Source organism: Cibotium barometz, chromosome 21 (genome assembly GCF_041138505.1).
Source record: "Cibotium barometz isolate CiBa-2024 chromosome 21, ASM4113850v1, whole genome shotgun sequence".
Taxonomy (NCBI): domain Eukaryota; kingdom Viridiplantae; phylum Streptophyta; class Polypodiopsida; order Cyatheales; family Cibotiaceae; genus Cibotium; species Cibotium barometz.
The window spans coordinates 47771847-47792352 of record NC_141066.1 but is presented as its reverse complement, the minus strand read 5'-3'; the positions used below and the strand labels follow the sequence as shown (position 1 = coordinate 47792352).

Sequence of the window (20506 nt, the reverse complement as noted above, 5' to 3'; positions counted from 1 at the left end):
GCACGGCATGACGTGAGCCATTCCGCAGCGCAAAGCCCTATTTTATAACATCAAGCTTTGCTGCTGCGGAAGGAATGCAAAACCCTAAGACTAGTAATATGAGAGCTCCTGTGCTTATGCTCCCACACTCATGCAGCATGATTGAAAACGCTAAGAGAAGAAATGCCTTCCACAAGCAAAACGCAATTTATCCATGGACAGATTCTTGGCACCTGTGTTATCTGCGCAGTTCACCACAGCACCCACGGGAAGACCAAGTGACATGCGAAACTTGTTCCCAAAGGAACCTCCACGCCCTGCAACCGCACAAACAAGCCATTGTGAAATGAAGGACCCAAAAGATAATGCCTGTCGACAACGGTAATGTTGCGATCCTCTAAAGAATCTAAGGATCTCCTTGCAAGAATCAACCTCTCTGTGTCTATAAGAGTGTGTGTGTGTGTGTGTTGGGGGGGGGTGCGGCGGGGGAGCGGGGAGTGAGAGCCCTCAACGATCAGCCTAGCATAGGTAAATCAAGACGTGCAGATGATAAAAGCCCAGATCAGTAGCCCCGAGTGCACACACACACACACACACACTCTTATAGACACAGAGAGGTTGATTCTTGCAAGGAGATCCTTAGATTCTTTAGAGGATCGCAACATTACTGTTGTCGACAGGCATTATCTTTTGGGTCCTTCATTTCACAATGGCTTGTTTGTGCGGTTGCAGGGCGTGGAGGTTCCTCTGGGAACAAGTTTCGCATGTCACTTGGTCTTCCCGTGGGTGCTGTGGTGAACTGCGCAGATAACACAGGTGCCAAGAATCTGTCCATGGATAAATTGCGTTTTGCTTGTGGAAGGCATTTCTTCTCTTGGCATTTTCAATCATGCTGCATGAGTGTGGGAGCATAAGCACGGGAGCTCTCATATTACTAGTCTTAGGGTTTTGCATTCCTTCGGAGTAGCAAAGCTTGATGTTATAAAATACGGATTTGCTCTGCGGAATGGCTCACGTCATGCCGTGCGCATGGATAGCCTTAAATCAAATGCAGTCACATGTCTCATTGTATTTTTCTTTGGCTTGTGAAGCGGGTGCCTACTGGTCTGAACCCGGCCACAACAGGAGGCAGTGGACGGGCACTTGAGCTTAGAGCGGCATTTCCACTAAAGCAGGAGGCGCTGAAGGGCACTTGTGGTTTGAGCGTTGTAATTGCAATGGCGCAAGCATCATCATCACAGAGAGATACCAGAGAATATCATGGGATTGAAGAGATATCACAGGAAGGACAGGATGGGATTTGAGAGATATCGTAGCAAGGACAGGATGAGGCATTTGGAAAATTTTATGGTTCCGGAATTCGTGACGCTAGCGTTTCACATGCCTGCTGGTTGTGGAACTTTCTGGGGTATGATGTAAGAAAAAATAGACAGATCAGGAGAGTTGGATCAAGATCCCTTCAGCACCGATGTGAATGATGTGCTTACATTTTTAGGAACTTTCTTCTCACCTTCTATCATCAACAGGGTTCGTACAAATCTCTCCCTCCTCCGACAATCCTTCTTAGGACTTGACTATACATTCAGATATGGAAAGGCAGGTATTGCAATCACCCTGTTACATGATATCGAGAGTGAGTGTCGTGCTAAGGATGAATCTCCTCTCTGTGGTTTCATGGGAGAAGAATCATGTGACGAGGAGGAAGAAGAGGTTGCAGATTCTGGAGAAGATGATGGAGGGAGTTGGCAGAGGTAGGGACGAAGGAGACAAAGACAACGTGCATCAGAGCATGGTGGTGGAGGCAGTCATCAGGGAGCAGGTCATGGAGGTGGCCGTGCAGGTAGGAGCTTTGGTGGTGGAGGTCGGAGGGGGGCTGGACGTGGCTCAGATGGAGGAAGGGGTGGACCTCCTGATCAGAGGATGCACTTTCAAAATATGGAGCAGCATAACATTTACCACCCCACAGCATGGAGCGCCAGGTAGGCGACAGACTTTGAGATCACGATCATGGGAGTTTGTCTCTCATGGTCAAATTGGTGATCTTCGTCGAAAGCTCTACAATCCACACACTTGTAAGGCCGGAAGGTGGTTCGTGTATCATGGCACAAGGGGCTCCTCCTTAGACAGATTCAAGATGCAGGGCATCAATCCAGAGCTTCGAAAAAATGAGTTCAGTCGAGACAGGGCTTTTTATGTATCGAACTCACTGCGCCACGCTTACGAGCACCCACTTCACTACCATGCTTCCAAGAGTGTTACTGACCATGTGAGCGTGATGGTATTTGATGTGGACGTGGAGGTCTTGCATGGATTGAAGTCCCCTCCCGGTGCGCATCGTTCATTTACATACAGGTGGTTTCAGGATACGGAGGAAGATGAGCTAGCATGGCAAGAGTTTTGTGCAGGCAACTTCAACGAGACCAGGTCTCCACACGACTATGACATTCTCATAGGTCCGTTGTGCAAGGCAAAAACATGGGAGAAGATGAAAATAAAGCTGGCGGATGGTGTTCCTTTGACCCAAGTGGCATTCTGTTTTGAGCGAGCTAGAGCACGGCTGGAGCAGTGTTTCACAAGGGTCTACATGGAAGTGAGGTAATAATGGAAGAAAATGAGTTTTTCTGTTCACATCACATTGGTGCCATCACATTTTTCATGGCTCATCTAAACACACACACAACCATGTCTTACTAGATAGATTCTTTGTGGTAGACAGCACCATAGAGTAAGTGCATGGCATTCACGATGAAGTTTTTACCATGCAATCTATTACCATCTAGTAAAGACTTCTTTGCTGTCATGATTTCAGGCTGGCACAGGAACATGGATGATGATGCTGATCAACAAGAAAAACAGAGCATTAAAGAGTAGAGTTTTGGGGGTTATGTTGCCTTCATGGATGTTCCACCATAACTTGATGTCTCTTCCTCCAGTTTTTTAAAAAGGATGCTGGCCAAGGGATGCAAGTTCACATATGAGAAGTAGATTTCTCCTCCAATTTTGATAGTGCTCCCAAACAATGCTTCTCTTGGGGAAAGCCTTTTTTTTTTTTGCAAGCTCTCTTTCTTACTGGACCAATTTCACAAGTGTTGCCTTTAGTGAGAATGTATTGGATTCAGTTAAGATGGGCTGATTTGCAAAAAGGAGGTAAACAACTAGAGGCAACAGGTACTTGTAGTAAAGCCATGCCGATTATTTCAATTTTTTGTCGAGGTATAGCATAGTAGTGGTCTTCCCAAAATAGCAATGAAGTTTGTTTCTTCTTTATGTGTGCACTTGTGTGTGGGTGTGCTTGCACATATGTAGATTATCCTTTTTTCTTCCCAGGTTGCTAATTAGAGTAGGTTTTCAAAGTCTAATATCATATCAATATCTTTTCAAAATTATCTTCTTGTCTGGTTTTTTCTTTGCTTCTGATTCTCTGTTGCATATATTTTCGTATGTATATTATTGGGTTTCTAGCATGCCTCATTGTCTGCTCCGTAGATACATTAAGTAGGTTCTGCTCTGGCCTATTTGTCCTGACGCGAAGCCTATGTCGCAGCCCACATGATCATGGCAGTTACTGCAATTAGTCCAGTTTCGTGGTAGGTGCTAAATGATCTTGTTTTCTGCAACTACACTTTCCCATTCAAATGGTTGGGAACAAGTGTTTGCCTGTGTACCTTCGTAGCTATACTTGCAATTTGTTTGCCAATCTTATGTTTCATGAGGATCGTGAAAGTGTACATACGTATCCTGTCATGCATGCCTCATACTCTATGGATCACCCTATCCTTAATTGGAGGAATATGGAGGTCTAGTTTTCTAGTCTAGCCTCTCTAAAGCTCACCACTTATGGGTGGTCTCATGGATATATTTTCTCCAAAATGATTTGGTGCTTCATGTAAATTATTCACATTTTTCTGATTGCTGTACATTTTTCCTGCATCTATGCTGATTTCAAAACCATTACCACCACTGACTGTGTTTCTATGGTCCATAACTTTTGATTTTGGTACTAGATATTGGTGACCACTTATCCCAATGATTGTGTTCCGACATTCCGCTCGCAGTCCCCAGAAATCTTTGCTCTTCTACAGCCCCTACAATTTCCTATCTCATGGATACAAGCAATCACTGTCATGGGGACGTGATTTTTGATAAGAAAATAAACTACGACTACTTTGGCTTTGGGGGACTAGCCTAGAGGGGGTAAAGTCTCCTAAAAGTCCCTAGGTGTTGACAGGCTAAGTTGCGTACGACGTACGGAATCATTCGTACGTACTTATCGTACTGTACCGTATCGTACGTATTCGTACGATTAGCTACGTTTTTTTTTTTTGGGGGGGGGGGGGGGGGGGGGGGCATAAGGGCTCAATTGGCAAGTGTGGTGGGCACATTGACGCAATTAACTCATAATCTTGCTGAAATTATTACAGATTCTCCTAAATCTAAGAAGGCAGCTAAGAAAAAGAAGAAATAAGAATGACATCAAACTTTCTCATGCCAATAATTTTTAGTCTCTAAATCAAGGACAATAGTCCTTTCCTCTGTCAATGATGCAAAGAGGTGGATCAGTTTTTTAGGCCATGGTAGGGCAGCCTACGGGAGGTATGGGTATGCCTGGCACTCAGAATGCAAATATGCAGCCCGGTATGCATGGGGTTCAGCAACCCAAGATGGGAGGCTTGCACGCTGGAATTACAAATGTGATGTATGCCAACCTTGGAATGCAACCGGGGATGCAAGTTGGGATGCCTAGAATGATGGGTGGTTCAACAAAAGCATCACAAATGCCTAGAATGGGACGAATGTGCAAGGTATGATGCAACCTTTGTATTCCCAGCCTCCTGTGTATGACAATGTGGCACCTAAGGGCAAGTGAAAGGACTATAAAGAGGGTGGGTCTGTGGTACAATTTGAAACTTTCAATGGTGTGCAAGATAGGTTGAAAGCCTTGACTTTCTTGCAACAATTTGATGCTGCATATACTAGTGGAAACTTCATTGAAAGCTCAAAGATAAGGAAGGCAGCCACCTTCTTGAAAGGCAATGCACTCCAGTGGTGGACTATTACGCTCTAGTTGGGGTAACGTGACCTCGGAGGGATCAGTGGACATTTTCCTTTAGAGAACCGACTTTTGTATTATTTTTATTGTGCTTTGTGTAAATGGTTTAAGGATTAAATGTCAAGGTCCTTGGTGCGGGTGAAAATGGCACGTGACTAGATGGATTTAAGGCAAAGGCAATTAAATGCATTAAATGGTGCCAAGGGGCAAATGAATAAATGGTATCCCAAGAGAGGGGTAAAAATGGTGCATTTTGTTGACACAGCCGCTGAACTCCTTTGAAAAGAAGGAGAATGGGACAAACCCTACCTTTTTACAATCGCAATTGCATAAGTGGAATGTTGAGGGTTGAACCCGTAACCTTCTTTTCGAATGAAAAGAAAATTCAAATATTAACACCAAGGATTTGGAAAGGAAAACCAAAGTGAAGGCTATGTGCTTTGCCATGGTATCATGATCAATCCTCCCTGTTTCTGAAGGAAAAATCTTGCATCACCTCTAAAACAAAGAAAAGAACATCTACCAAGCCCTACATTTATGAAAAGTCATACTTGCATTTACCTTAAAATGATAGAGCATGATTCTCAATTGGTTGAAAATAAAAATGTATGGATCCTTCCACCCTCTACATATGTATGGCCTTGCATAAATGTTCGGTTCATAATTGGTGTATGACAGAAGAACAAGATTGAAATCAAGTTGTATTAAGCTCTTTTAGGGCAAATAACAAGTATTACTCTTAGCTCTTTTAGTGACTAGCCTTAATGACACTTATGATTTCCTTATAGTTAATGCCCTTAGTAGTGATAGCATGTGATAAGAACAACATAGTATATGATGAATTCATTTGGCAACTCACACACATATACAATTAGCATATGCATAACAAGCACATTAGAGCAAGATCTTAACACAATCAACACAAGATTGAGGGTAGGATTTCTTGAGGCGGACCCCCCTCAAAAGGCTTCGTATTAATCTTTGCTCTTGAACTCTTTACAAAAAGAGAGTAGCTTGAATTAATACATCATTAGGACCATGGAGGCTAGGAACTCCATAACCCATGAGCTTGTTGGCTTGCTTCTCCCTTGCACTACGTTGTCCTCTTCTCAAAGCCTCAATGGCTATTCAAGCCAAGAGTACTTGTAGAGAAAATGAGAGTTTTGAAGAGGATTAGGGAAGGAGCTTGAGATGAAAGTGCTCCATAGCCTAAGAATCATAGCTACCAAGGGGTGCTACATAATTATAAGCATATAGCTTGCATATGAGTGCTTGAGTTTGAAGAGCTTTATGAGAGCTTCACTTGAGCTCTTGATCACTCTAATTCGCCTCTTAATGAGAGAGATAAACCTTTTTGAAGTTCACGACTTGATGAAGGCTGTGTCTACTGGCATTCAATGGCCTTGAGGAGTTGTCTTGACACATGTTTCACATAAGACTTCCACTTGCTATTTCAACATAGTGATTGCCCACTCCTAGAGGTCACTGGGTCCCACGTTGTACCTTGTTTCCATGCATGCTACTTTTTTTAGATAATCGAGGTAGAAAATGATGCCAATTTTAGCATCCATGTGGCTAGAGAGAGGTGGAGCATGGGCAGGTAATGGGAGGAGGAGGGCGCCTAGTTCTTGCCCTCTAATTGGGTTAAAGTGTCCCAAATTGGCCAAACAAAGCCCTCATTCCCACTTTTGCCACTTCCCGTAAGCTGTATTTTAGCGATTTTTAAGTCCTTCAGAGGCTCGTATGTACTCCGTAAATTACTGGTGAGTGTCAGAATACGCAGCGGAGATGATGACCAGATCTGGGAACACGAGCAAAAAACGCATGCAGAAAAAACAGCACAAGAGAGAGAGAGATGTAGGCGTGTAACTCTGCTCTGTTATACACAAGAAAATCCCGGGTATGATACAATGAGTGGTATGGGGGTGGGGACCTATTTATATGCCCCCACATGTGCAGTCGGCCTGTTGAAAAAGGCTCCACGACTGCATCTACAGTCGGCCAGCAGCATGCAGCCAGTCGGCCAGCTCTGAGGGTCCACAACTGCATCAAGTACAGTCGGCCAGCTCCAGTACACACATCTGATGTAGTCGGCCAGCAAATGGATCCTCCTGCCAACTCAGGGCTGCCTCCCAAGCCACAGAAAAATGGGAAAAATAGGGAAAAAATGCGGAGAGTGGGGAAAAATGATAAAACACCTCATAAGGGCGGGCACACCCACAACAAAGGCCCTGGTGTATAAATCTAGACAGGAGATGACTTCTAACACCCTCTCTCAGCTCCTGGCTGTGAAACCAACAACAGGGAGCTGGGGTGCCGCCTGAGCAAATCCTGAGAGAGCGACTTCGCGAAGAGGTCCACCGTACTGTCCTCTGTCGAACAGAACTCTAGCAAGATGTCATCAGCAACGATCTGTTCACGAACAAAGTGCCTCTGGATGACCATGGGTTCCTCCAGTGGAAGCCCAAACCTGCAATGCAACCTCTGCATCCTCACCACCTCACAAGCAGCATCACAAACAGCCCGGTACTCTGCCTCTGTGCTCGACAAGGCTAAAGATGACTGTCTCTTACAGCTCCAAAAACCTGCTCCTGGGCCTGAAGTAGATCTCCTCGTGTCCGGATCTCCTCCCCAAACCGAGTCACTCCAACCGTGGAGTCGGACTCCATCCAACAATCCCCCTCCTGTGTACAAGAGACCCTGATCCTTCGCATGCCGCAGAAACCACAGGAAACGCAATCCTGCCTCCCAAAGAGTCATCTGCAACCATGAGCTCAACTACCTCATCAGGAAGCTCCCGTCCATTCTGGTGTCCATCAACCAGATCCATGAACCATACAGCTTCTGAGTCAAAAAGGCATCACACTGCTCACAAGGATCAATACCTGTTACAGTGCAAAAACAAGTCCTGGAAACCTGATGAAACCTGTCAACCACCCCCTCTGAATCCGGAACCACAAAGCCTAGAGAAACCACCTCCTCCCGCAAGTAAGCACCTGCCACCTGCCAGGCTTTCCGAAAGGTTACCGTGGAAAGAACATCCTCATCTACTGGAGGTTCTATGTCCCGAACACTACGAGACATCAGACCATAAGTGACCTGTTCAGTTTCCTCTGACTCACGAACACAAGAACTACCAACATCATTACTGGAAAGTTCCTGCCAACAACTGCTGCCATCCACTGGCAAGCTATCCACCATCTGGTCCTGGAAAGCCCGCACCTGCAGCGTATCCACACTTGAGTGGCCATTACCAGACTGCCACTCATCACAAACCTGAGGACCTGGGAGAGAGAATGCTGAAAGCCTGTAAACTCCATTCTCCACTCCGCCTTCCCAAACCACTTGGCCTGTTGCTTTGTCTCGGAGAGCAACAAAATGCTCATCAAACTCCACCCGTACGCCAGTCTTGCAAACCTGATGCACTGACAACAGATGAAAACCAAGTGCCGGAACATACAACACCGGGGAGGAATGCTTCCCACCCCATCGGGAATGATCTCCATCCTGCCCTCACTGTGAACTGGGATAGTGGATGTATCCCCAGTAAGAATGTGACCAGAAAGCCTGCAGAGATCCTGTAAACCGGAACGGGAAGGAGTCATGTGCCTGGAAGCACCACTATCGAGAATCCACTCCCGAGTATCCGTTGCGGAGAGTCCTCCAATCTCCTCCTTGCCTGAAGAAAATGAAACATCGGTGTCCACCACCTCCAGGTGCACAAAAGCCGGAGTCTTCATGATTGTGACTGAGGAATCTTCATCCTTCTCGGTCTTCCACTTGGGACACTGCCTCCAGTAGTGGCCTTTCTCGGAATTCACCTTTTTGGCACTTCCCTAGCCTTGAATTCACTTTCATACATGCCTCGTTGTCCAACAATATGTGCTTTCTTGTGCTTCTTCTTTCCCGAATGGCCACTTTTAGAGAGAGAAAAGCCTTGATAAAGCACGACACTCATCAAAATTAAATTCTGATGACAAAGGTCATCTAGAAATCAACAGCTTGTTACACATATTTAAGCATCGCCAGACATATGCTTACCTGGCTTATGGTTTGCCCTATGTATAAAATTTTGGAATGTATCTTTGTTACAAGGATGGTATGCAACCTTTTGTGAGGGTCGAGGTGAGGTTTTATTGAGCTGGGAGATTCTCGGATGTTGAGATCTCTTCGGCGATACAGGTTTCTGGAGCGATCCCTTGACAAACTCCTTAAAGCTGAACCTATGTATGGACATGTGGTAGTCAGTCGGACTGCAGGAACACTTTGCTATGTATATACATTTGCTGAGTAGTATTCTCAGTCGATTTATGCGTTAGCTGAGTAGTGTTCTCGGTGATTATATAGTCCATACTATAGTTTTGCTTTGGTTGTGATATCCAACAAACACAGTCGAAATTCTATCAAAATTCAGTCAGTATCTGGTTACGTAGAATTTTGGACTACGCAGAAGTTTGCACGTGAGCTGTTCCAATGTTAAAGATGGCATCCTCTTTGGAGAAGACATTGTTCAACATTGAGAAGTTAGATGGCACTAACTTCCCATTCTGGAAAGAGCATATTTATAATGTCTTGGTGCAGAAAAAGCAGATAAAGCCTATCAAGTTGAAAGAAGTCAAACCAAAAGCTATGCCACAGGATAAATGGAAAGACTTGGATGAGCTCACTAGGTCTTTTATCATGCAAACACTTTCTAAATCTGTTTACTTCAATGTCAAAGACAAGACCAGCAACTATGATATATGGCAAAAATGATGTGACCTATATGAGAAGCAGAGTGCAGCTTCTCAGGTTTATTGGCTGAAACAATTGGTTGATTTGAAGATGAAGGAAGGGACGTCCATGTCCAATCATCTTAATGAGTTCAACACTATTTTCAGTTAGTTGTCAGCATAGGGCATTACATTTAACGATTTTATGAAAGCTATATTCTTGTTGGTCACAAAACTGGAAAGCTGGGACACTTTTCGGGATAGCTCTTAGTAATTCTACCCCTACTGATGGTCTTACCAGTGCAAATGTTGAAGGCAATTTGCTAACAGAGGAAGTAAATAGAAAGAACATGGAACCAGCCAAGGGTTCCAATGCCCTCATGGTGAGGGGGAGATCCCATGCAAGGGGGAAGTCTACAAAGAGAAATCAGTCTCGTAGCAAATCACATGGTCGCAGCAAGAAGGACATTAAGTGCTATTACTGCAAAAATAAGGGCCATGTGAAGAAAGACTGTTACAAGTGGAAACATGATAAGGGAAAGGATAACAATGAGAAGAGTTCAGAAAATTCCAAAGCCATAGTGAAGATTGAAGAGATCACTGCTACATGCATTGAGGAGGAAGATTCGGATGAGAATGAACATTTTGATGTGCTGTTAACATCAAATTTGAATACTGCACAATTGGTTGCATCAGATGGTCAAGATGTGAAAGATTGGATCATTGATTCAGGTGCATCTTTCCATGTGACTCCTCATCGGGAGTGGTTTGCTTCATATGATGCATCTCGCAAGGGCCTTGTTCAACTTGGGAACGATCATGCTTGTGAGATCCTGGGCATTGGTGATGTGCAGTTGAAGTTTCAAACGGCTCTTCATTTCTTCTCAAGAATGTGAGGCATATACCCAATCTTACTAAGAGTTTGGTGAGCACAGGACAGTTGGACGATGCAGGCTACACTAGTGTGTTTGGTGATAGTTCTTGGAAAATCACGAAGGGTTCTCTTGTAGTAGCTTGTGGGCCAAAGTGTGGCACTCTGTACATGTTACATATGTCCAATGTCAAGCATAATGTACTTTGTATAACCGAGCAGCCAAGTGTTTCTTTGTGGCATCGCCGGTTAGGTCATATATCTCAGAAAGGAATGGAATTACTCTCTCATTTTGGTTATGTCCCTGGTTTTAATTTTTCTGATTTTTCGCTTTGTGAGCATTGTCTTTATGGTAAACAAACATAGTTACCACATAAAAGGGGAAGCACTCGAAAAAATGAGCCATTAGCACTTACTCATAGTGATGTGTGTGGGCCTATGCCTACATTGTCATTGGGTGGAGCTTCATATTTTGTAACCTTTATTGATGATTATTCACATAAGGTGTGGGTATATCTTCTCAGGCCAAAAGATAATGTCTTTTTAGTGTTTCAAAAGTTTGTAACACTAGTGGAGAACCAGTGTGGCAAAAAGATCAAGTGTTTGCACACAGACAATGGTGGGGAGTATATCTCTAAAGTCTTTCAGGATTTTTGTGATTCTAAAGGCATAAAGAGAGAGTTGGCTGCTCCATATAACCCTCCACAAAATGGTGTTGCTAAGAGGATGAATCATATAATTCAAGAGAAAGTACAAAGTATGCTATCAAACACTGGGTTGCCTAATGGACTTTGGGCAGAAGCAGTTGCTATAGCTGTTCATCTTATCAAAAGATCTCATAATAGGGCTATAGATCAGAAGGTTCCAGAAGAGCTTTGGTCAGGAAAGCCACCTTCTTACAAGCATCTTAGGGTCTTTGGCTGTGAGGCATTCTACCATGTACTTAAGGAGTTTAGGGACAAGTTAGCACCAAAGTCTCGGAAATGCATATTTGTTGGATATGTTGATTTTGGTGAGATGAGATATCATCTATGGGATCTCAATGCTAGAAAAATTATCCACAGCAATGATGTGTATTTCAACGAAGACAAGATGCATAAGAAGTCTATACCTACAATGGAGGTTAGGAGAGTTGCGTTCCAAGAAGATGGACAAATAGCAAGACAGTCAGCACCTATTGCTAATGCAACTCCTCAAGTGCAAGGTGATGGAGTGGAACATCAGGCAGTTCAGGCTCCGCCTGTGTTAAGGAGGTCTACACATGTTTCACATCCTCCTGATCATTACATTCCATCTCTTGACTATATCTGTTTATTGGTGCATGAGCAAAGCAATTTTTCCTAAACTAACTCTGACAATCCCTGATGACAGCTACTCTGACAAATACAAGAAAGCTTCACCTACACATCAGGCTTCACTGCAATAGCGCACACATTTCCTATACAGCCACTGCTGCATTCCTAATACTCTCAAGACAGAAGACACACAACAAGAGGAACAGAAGATAAGATAGAAAGACTGACAAACTGCACTATCAATTCAGAATTCGTCATGGCTACACAAATTCTGCCAAGAACTACCATCGCGTACAACTGAAAAGAACTACCCCAAATATATAGACTTTCTACGACTTGGTCAATTGGTCACTTCCAAGATCCAAAAAACTAACAAACTTTCAAAACCCATACATATGACTTAAGGTAATCCGCCAAAAGGTCTATCCAAAAGATCTATTCTAAACACTTGGCACAGATCGGTGGCTTGAGCCAAAGGCTGACATCGGACCCACAATCCCTTGATCCATAAACTAGACAAGCAAAGAATCTTGCAAAGATAAAACAAAATCAGCATAAACGCCATCAGAACATCCTCCTCTTTGAAATTTTGCATATCCGCTGACTTTCCATTTGAAACATAATGCTCTACTGATTTCTGACTAATCTGCTGCACTACTGGCTTTTTGCTGATCTGACTTCCTATCCGTTCATTGAAATATTACTTCCTCCGCATTTTAAAAATCGGACCACACTCCCTTGTCAAGCTGAATGAAAGAAACTTGATTGGCAAATTAGACAACACTTCTGGAACACTTGAAAATTTCACCACATAATTCTGCCTTCTAATCTTCCACACCTGTTGTGACATTGTCAGATTTGTAAAACTTGCTTCACATCCATCAAATATCTGCACTTGACATCCTCCAAGTTGAATGCTATCAAAACAACCTTTGTCAAATAAATCTGAACCCAAATCTGCCAAATAGTCAATTTGATCACCAACTTTCTTCACAATGAAAACATATTTAAGATTAGATTGAACCTTTGACAGCAAAATCAGAGATTGAGACACTTCAAAACCAAAACTTTGACCCTCGACAACTTTTGCAACTTCCCATTGATGAATTTGGCATTCCGCTTGAATCCTCCAACCATCAAAATCAGCCTCAATCAGCTCCTGTAGGTTTATTTGGCCATCTGCTGTATGAGAATGTGACACCAATATGCAAGAAACCTACTGAGATGTATACAAACCAAGTTTGCTCTGAAATCTGAAAATTCCATAAAAATCAGGAAAATAATCCGCAAATAATCCTCTGGAATCCTCTTACCCTGTTTAGATGTGATCTGATCCACAAACCATAAAAACTGATCACTATGCATCCTATAATGCATTCTTCGTTGCCCAATCAGCAACTTCAAAGTCTGCAACACATGAAAATCTGAATTCTGAATCCTCCTCCTTGCACTTCTCAGTCTCTGATCTGAATCTCCTTGAAAAGAAGAAGTTTTTAAATACTTCCAAAACATGGGGTGGAATTTTCTGAACACCTGAACACCTGGCAGAATTTTTGTCGAATCATTCGGTAAAATCTTTTTCTGAAAATCCTCCTGAATCCGATTTAACACTTTTGCATGATCTAAGACTAAATTAGCAATCCTCAGACTATCCTCCACCTTTGAAATAGCATATTTCAGCTGTTTTGCCCTGCAAAACTAGGTACAAGTCCGCCTTGACAATCAAAAAATCCTCCAAGATCTGTTTTTTCTGTCTGAAATGATCTGACATTAGTTCTGAACTATACAAAGTGTCATCTACATATTTCACACCTTTGTGCAATTTTTCTGAACCTGACGGAATTTCCTCCTCAACATCCTTTGAAATTTGACTCTGAAACAGTGAAATCTGATTTGAAAACAATGAATTCTAATCACATTGCACCTTGTAATGCATTCTTTTAAACCCAACTTGCAACCACAAAATTGGAAACATATGAAAATCTGAATTCTGACAACCCGTCATCCACATCTGGCAACCCATTCTGTAAGAATCCACTTCTATTGGCTCATCAGCTTTAAAACACACATCCTCTGACAAAAGTATGTTTGGGTTGACAACAACCTGTCCCACATCTCGTTCAGAATACACATCCATCGAGCTAAAGCTTGAAATTGCATCATCTTGCATGTCAAACATCATATGCTGATCCTCCAAACTTGTCAAACCTACTTTATACTCTTCAATGACTTGCTCTTGATAATCCCCTTGCTCAATCTGATCGATAACACCTTTACTTGATTCAGCCCAATTCAGTTCAAAACAAAAAGCAATCCGCTTGTTCAAATTCTCTACAATTGAAACATCTCCTTGTTGAATATCAACCTGTGACATCAAAATATGTCCTTCAAAACATTCAAAATCAAAAGTCTGATTTCTGTGATCATCGGCAACATCAGACACAATGATCTGACTTTTTGCTTGAATTCGCAAACCATCACAATCAGCATGTGTAAACTCCTGTAAGGTTTGTTCAGCACATTGGGTTTCTAAGTTCAAAATCTGTTTATAGGATTCATGTATCGATCCCACAACATCTTCCAACTGCAAATTCTCTTGTGTAGATATGTTTGACAGAAATTCCACAGTCACTGCATGAGCATACTCTAGTGGTAGATTAGGGGTATCTAAGGGCTCTTTGAGGCTCTCTTGGCCAAGCTCCTTTTGCACCTCCTTCTCCACCATCTTTGGTACTCCCACTTGATGACTTTCAAACTCCATGCCAATCCAAATGTCATCATCATCACTTGACTCCCCTTCAAACTCATCCGCATATGCATCTCTCAACTTCTCACATGCTTTTTGTAACTTCCCAATGCTTTTCCTACTGGAACATGACTTTCGCCTGTCTCCTTTGTGATCAGCTAACCATTCATATGCACTCTCCAAGACATCCTCAAAGTCATCTAACCTTCCCAATGCATTCTTCATTTCCTCCCAAGCTGATGCTGTATGCACTTTATGGATAATTTTATGAAACTTTGTGCATAGGTCAACCATACACCATTTCCTACATGCATCTCCCTTTGAGCACTCATCAATTGCACACAGACAATCCTCTACCTCATGCTTCCGACTCATGCAAACCTCACATTTTTTCTTCTTCTTCTTACCCCCCATGACACACTCACATAATTAAAATACAACAATCATATTCAGCCCTCAAGAAAGATGCACCACACCAATCCGAGACCCATTAAATTTGCTAAACAGAGAGCCACGGATGCTGTACCGGGATCCGCCAAGTTCATTTAATTGGCTGCTTAAAATTGATTGAAATATTTTAAATTGATAATATTATGATTTCTCCTTGAAAAATTTGCCATAAAAAGTTACCTTCTGGCTGCAAAGCAAATTCAGTCTGCAAATCAAATGTCATCTGTGATTCAGATATTGTTTTTGAATTTTGACTTCAGAACTGACTACAAATTCTGACTTGTGTCTGCAAATCAGATTTGTCGACCCTCTGACTCCAATTTCGTCACCTCGTTCTTGATTCCAATCATCTTCTGCTTGCTACAAACCTTGCCGCCTCGCTGCCCACCGTGTGAAATACGAATGAAGAAATGGTTGTGAATTCTCTAGCACGAACTACCATTTAGCATCAAGCTCCCAAGAAACCATAACCACCTCTGCAACTGTCGCTCTTACTGCTGCTGCTCTCAGCATCTTCTTGGCACCCGTCCTTCTCACAAAAGAGAGCAAACTCGACCATGAACACCCGTCATAAGCACCGTGATCGCCAGTGTTTATTCGTGCATGAGCAAAGCAGTTTTTCCTAAACTAACTCTGACAATTCCTGATGACAGCTACTCTGACAAATACAAGAAAGCTTCACCTACACATCAGGCTTCACTGCAACAACGCACACATTTGAGAGAGGAGATGGAGAAGAAGAGGAGACACAGGATGTGGATGGGGAGACCTAAAAGTCTGGCAACCCGTGTACACTCTATAGTATATATATGGGTACAATCATCAGTGGGCGCCCGCCCAAGGCATGGGCGGTCGGACAAAGGCAATGCGCCTCTCATCCCAACACACTCAAAGTAGTGGCTAAACTAACACTATTACTCCTAGAATAACAAGAAGCTCGTTGATAAGGCTCCAAAGGAATTTTCACACTGTGTCCGCGAAGCGGCACGACAACGCGGTGCCTCCCCTACAAAAGAAGATGATGTTCTCATAATCGGTAAAGTGAAGATTATTTTTTTTTCCCACAGAAAACAGGTCTAATTATATTCCAGAGCCGCGCATAAAAGCGCTATACATACAAAAAATCAAGGCGGGATAGAAATATTAGAGAGTAGCCATTGTGGAGCGTACTTCCATCTTGGAACACCACCCCTCATGCTAAAGAAGAGCTGGCGAGAACTCCCAAGTATGTAGAAATTGCTCCTGACGAAGCTCTCCTGCACTGGAAGATAAGGTTAGGAGGTAGTCCCACGCTCCGCGAAGAGAGTGAATAATCTCTCCCCAAATCTCAGCAAGGACATGCTGGTAAGAGGAAGACTAACCTCCCAACACAAACCTGCATTTGGCCCTCCAAATACACCAGCGTGTGATGCTAGCCACAATCTCAAATATCTCTGTGTAGCTCTCTGAAGAAGTCTCTGGCAATGCAGATAAAGGAACGCTACCTGCATCCTCAGGGCACAGGAACCTCTCTGAATATAGAAAATTGTATCAAGAGTATCCGCCTCATAAAGCATGTGTCTCCCAGTGCCTGACAGCATCCAGCAAAAAGTACCCCAACTGATATATCCCAAATCTGGCGTCAGTCTCTGGAAAATCTTGCATGCTCCTCATCACACTGTAAGTGCAAAGTGACATGACCATAATTCATGGAGGGCTCTCCACAATCCTTCAACATGACATTGTTTAGAATAGACCTTTTGGATAGACCTTTTGGCGGATTACCTTAAGTCATATGTATGGGTTTTGAAAGTTTGTTAGTTTTTTGGATCTTGGAAGTGACCAAGTGACCAAGTCATAGGAAGTCTATATATTTGGGGTAGTTCTTTTCAGTTGTACGCGATGGTAGTTCTTGGCAGAATTTCTGTGTAGCCATGATGAATTCTGAATTGATAGTGCAGTTTGTCAGTCTTTCTGTCTTATCTTCTGTTCCTCTTGTTGTGTGTCTTCTGTCTTGAGAGTATTAGGAATGCAGCAGTGGCTGTATCACAACACAGCTCCTGGCGCACACGCAAGATCCTTCAACTGGTATCAGAGCGTGACGTGCGACGTGTGCGCAACGCGTGTGCGTGATCGCGGCGGCGACAAACGGAGATCACAGCGGACCTTCGAGCATTGTGCTACTGTTGCGGGTGCGGATCTGCAAGATCTGCAAAGCAGATCGTGGAGCCTTGAGCATCGGCGACACTCTCGGCAAGGTCGGCGCGGGAACGGCATCTTCCCGGCCTTATCCAAATTGAAGGAAGCTAACCGTGAGGAGAGGTGAAGCGCTGGAGATTGATTCGAAGAGAAGTGAAGCGCTGAAAATTGCGCGCTTGTGTGTGCGAAGAGAGAGGGGACAGCCGTGAGCAGCTGTAGTGCAGCGTAGGCACTCGCGGGCAAGCTGTGAGGAGCGCCGTGAGCGCTGTGAGCAGCTAGGACAGCCATGAGGCGCAAGCAAGAGAAGAAGTTGAGAGCTTCTTGTGCTCTCTACACACACACACACACACCAGCGTTGGCAGCGTGAGCGCCGTGAGGAGTGCTCGAGCGAGCTTGGACATTGCGAAGAGATGTGGGAAAGCCGTAGGCGTGTGAGAGAGAGATCTTTCTTGCCGCCTTTCTTCTACAGTTATTGAGGCACCAGTTGCTCGGACAGGAGGAGTCCGTATGTGTGCCAGGTGCCACGACACTTCATTTACTGTTACGCGCATGTATGGTCGTGTGGTACGCTTGGCTGGCAGGGTTCGTCAGCGGTCTCGCTTGATGCGGTGTATGCATTGAGCGTATTACGTATTCTCTCCGGTTACAGGTTTTCTATACAGGCTTCGGCGATGTATGCAATTGCGGTACACATTGCTCATTTGTGAGCACTTACAGGTCTCGTTTTTGTGCATATGCTCTACGTGAGCGGATTTCAGTCACAGGTCTTTTGTTTGCATTCCGGATTGGCAAACATTTTGAGCTTTGTTGCTCGCATGTATGTGACTGTGGATATCTATGCGCATGAGCTTGAGTTACGCTTAGAGACAAGTACTGCGTGAGCTTGGTTTAGCTCAGTTTTGGACACAGATTCGCAGAGATTTATGCATGTTTGAGTGCGGATTTTGATGCGTGTTGGATGCTCATGGTTTTGAGCTTACAAGCAGTTACTTGGTTATTGGGTTTATAGCCATTTTGCTGTTGGAACTCTGGCGAAATTTTCCCAGGAGTTTTATGTGCGTCGTTGATGCGATCCAGGTTGCGATTGCGATAGCACTCAGGTTTTTGCGTGCGGTGTTCTCTACAGGTGGGAGATAAGTGTGTGTATGCATCGATACCGCACAGCGTGAGCTTGGTGATTAGCTTACGGGATTGCAGTGTTGTGCAAGAGTGGGTACAGCTCATGTATTGACACTGTGGGAGCTTTACGCTCATTGACAGATTGTCTCACGTTTGGTGTGGGCTGATCTGTGGACTCATTGTGCGCTCAGTTATGGCATCTTGTAGTGACAGTTCGTCATTGGATACACAGGCTAGTGTATTAGGCAGATCTCAGAGGCGTAGACATGTGGTTTGCTGGCATTGTGGCAGACCAAGGCACATGAGGAGACGTTGTTTTAGGCGTTGGAGACAACGGAGGACTCCATTGGCTCAGAGTACAAGTGTGGTTGACACTCTTATGCATGATGTTTCACTTAGTGGTGAGTGGACTTTGTCTCACGATTGGCAGCTGGACAATAGTGCTATGCGTCATGTCACTCCACACAGGGAGTGGTTTAGCACGTTTTCTGCTCTAAGACAGGATGATGTTCACGATGTGGGTGAGATTCATTTGCAGTTTGCCAGTGGGAGTATGCTTGTGCTTCATGATGTTTAGTATGTGCCATCTACTCGTAGGAGTTTGATCTCCATCTCGTAGCTCAGGGATCATGGGTGCCAGGTTCATTTGACAGATGAGTCTTACATGGTGCAAAGGGGTTCACTTGTGATAGCGCGAGGCAGTCGTGGTTCTCGTTTGACCCTTCTTCACGTTCTTGGTGTTAGAGACGCCGTAGTCTCTGTGAGTCCATTGCCATGCAGACGTTCGCAGTCTAGGGGAGTATACTTTGCAGATGAGCAGCGTGACACTTCGTTCGCTGTGCAGGCATCTTCTTTAGACAGACAGTTACAGCACGATAGCTCTATGGTTGCACAGTTAGAGCAGTCACTGATGGTGGTGACAAATTTAGATGCTTTGCTAGTCATAGAGCAGAGCAGTGAGTCAGTTGTGCAGGATACTTCTATGCGAGATAGACAGGTAGAGCGGTCTTGCTCTAGTGAGACACGACATGAGGTGGTTGTGCAGGAGTCTATGCATGGAGAGTTAGAGCAGGTTAGCTCTAGTGAGTCACAGCAGACTCAGTCATCTTTTTTGCAGTGGATGGTTGTAGAGAATGTTGAGGAGTCCGCTATTATGCAGTCATTCCTTACTATGCTTGACAGTGAGCATGGAGATTTTGTTGTGCAGGATTCATCCTTGAGTAAACACCTAGAGCAGCAGGCTTGCTCTGAGGTTGCACAACAGGCTGATGCATCTTTTGTGGACACTCAGGAGATGCATGGGGTTGACATGCCTAGTCAGCCAGAGATGCCTATTGCCAGGGACATTCATGTTGATGCATGTTCAGTACGGCTAGCAGGTTTAGCTAGTGTTGCGTCAGCATTTGGTGGTCTCATGTACGAGATGTTGATCTCGAGACCAGATATAGCAACTGTTGTGGGAGCATTTGCTATCAGTCTTTCGGTGACTGATACTGGCATAGCGCATGGGGGAGTTATGCAGGTATTGCGTACATACTTGCAGGACGTGTGTGGTATGTCTGGTGGTGTATGGACTTACACGGGAGCAGGACAGCCGGATGTACACGATCATAGACCATATGTGGGCATTGGATGAGTGTGGTTCTGACTCATCAGTCTTGTACATTAGTCATTAGACTAGGTGCTCTTATTCAGAGGCACATTCGCCTCTAAGTGGGAGGTTGTTGGGGTCAGAGGCGCATTGCCTTTGTCCGACCGCCCATGCCTTGGGCAGGCGCCCATTGATGATTGTACCTATATATATACTATAGAGTGTATAGGGGGTTGCCAGACTTTCAGGTCTCCCCATCCACATCCTGTGTCTCCTCTTCTTCTCCATCTCCTCTCTCGCACAACACAGCTCCTGGCGCACACGCACGATCCTTCAGAGTGGCCACATTATGGACGGTTCATATTTTTGATATTTTTTTATGGTTTAGCTTATTTATGTATATTTTGGACATACTTTTTGTAAAAAATAGCCCAAAAGCGAATGAAAACTCCCAAAATAGGACTTCATGCAAAAAAGTAAGTTGCTTTTTCACCTCATTTGGAGAGATATATAAG

General features: G+C 44.1%; 1 protein-coding gene, 1 long non-coding RNA gene and 1 pseudogene across 6 annotated transcripts in view; 2 read left to right on the top strand and 1 right to left on the bottom strand.

Moving 5' to 3' along the window:
* LOC147627271 (uncharacterized) overlaps positions 1-20506 on the bottom strand; it is a 78273-nt gene that overhangs the window by 13570 nt on the left and 44197 nt on the right. The window lies entirely within an intron of this gene.
* On the top strand, positions 1935-3180 carry LOC147627274 (uncharacterized). The gene is made up of 2 exons (XM_086816189.1): positions 1935-2574; positions 2789-3180. The coding sequence occupies exons 1-2, from the start codon at positions 2114-2116 to the stop codon at positions 2808-2810; spliced, it is 483 nt and encodes a 160-aa protein (XP_086672315.1). The 5' UTR covers positions 1935-2113; the 3' UTR covers positions 2811-3180.
* On the top strand, positions 18136-20038 carry LOC147627273 (uncharacterized; annotated as a pseudogene).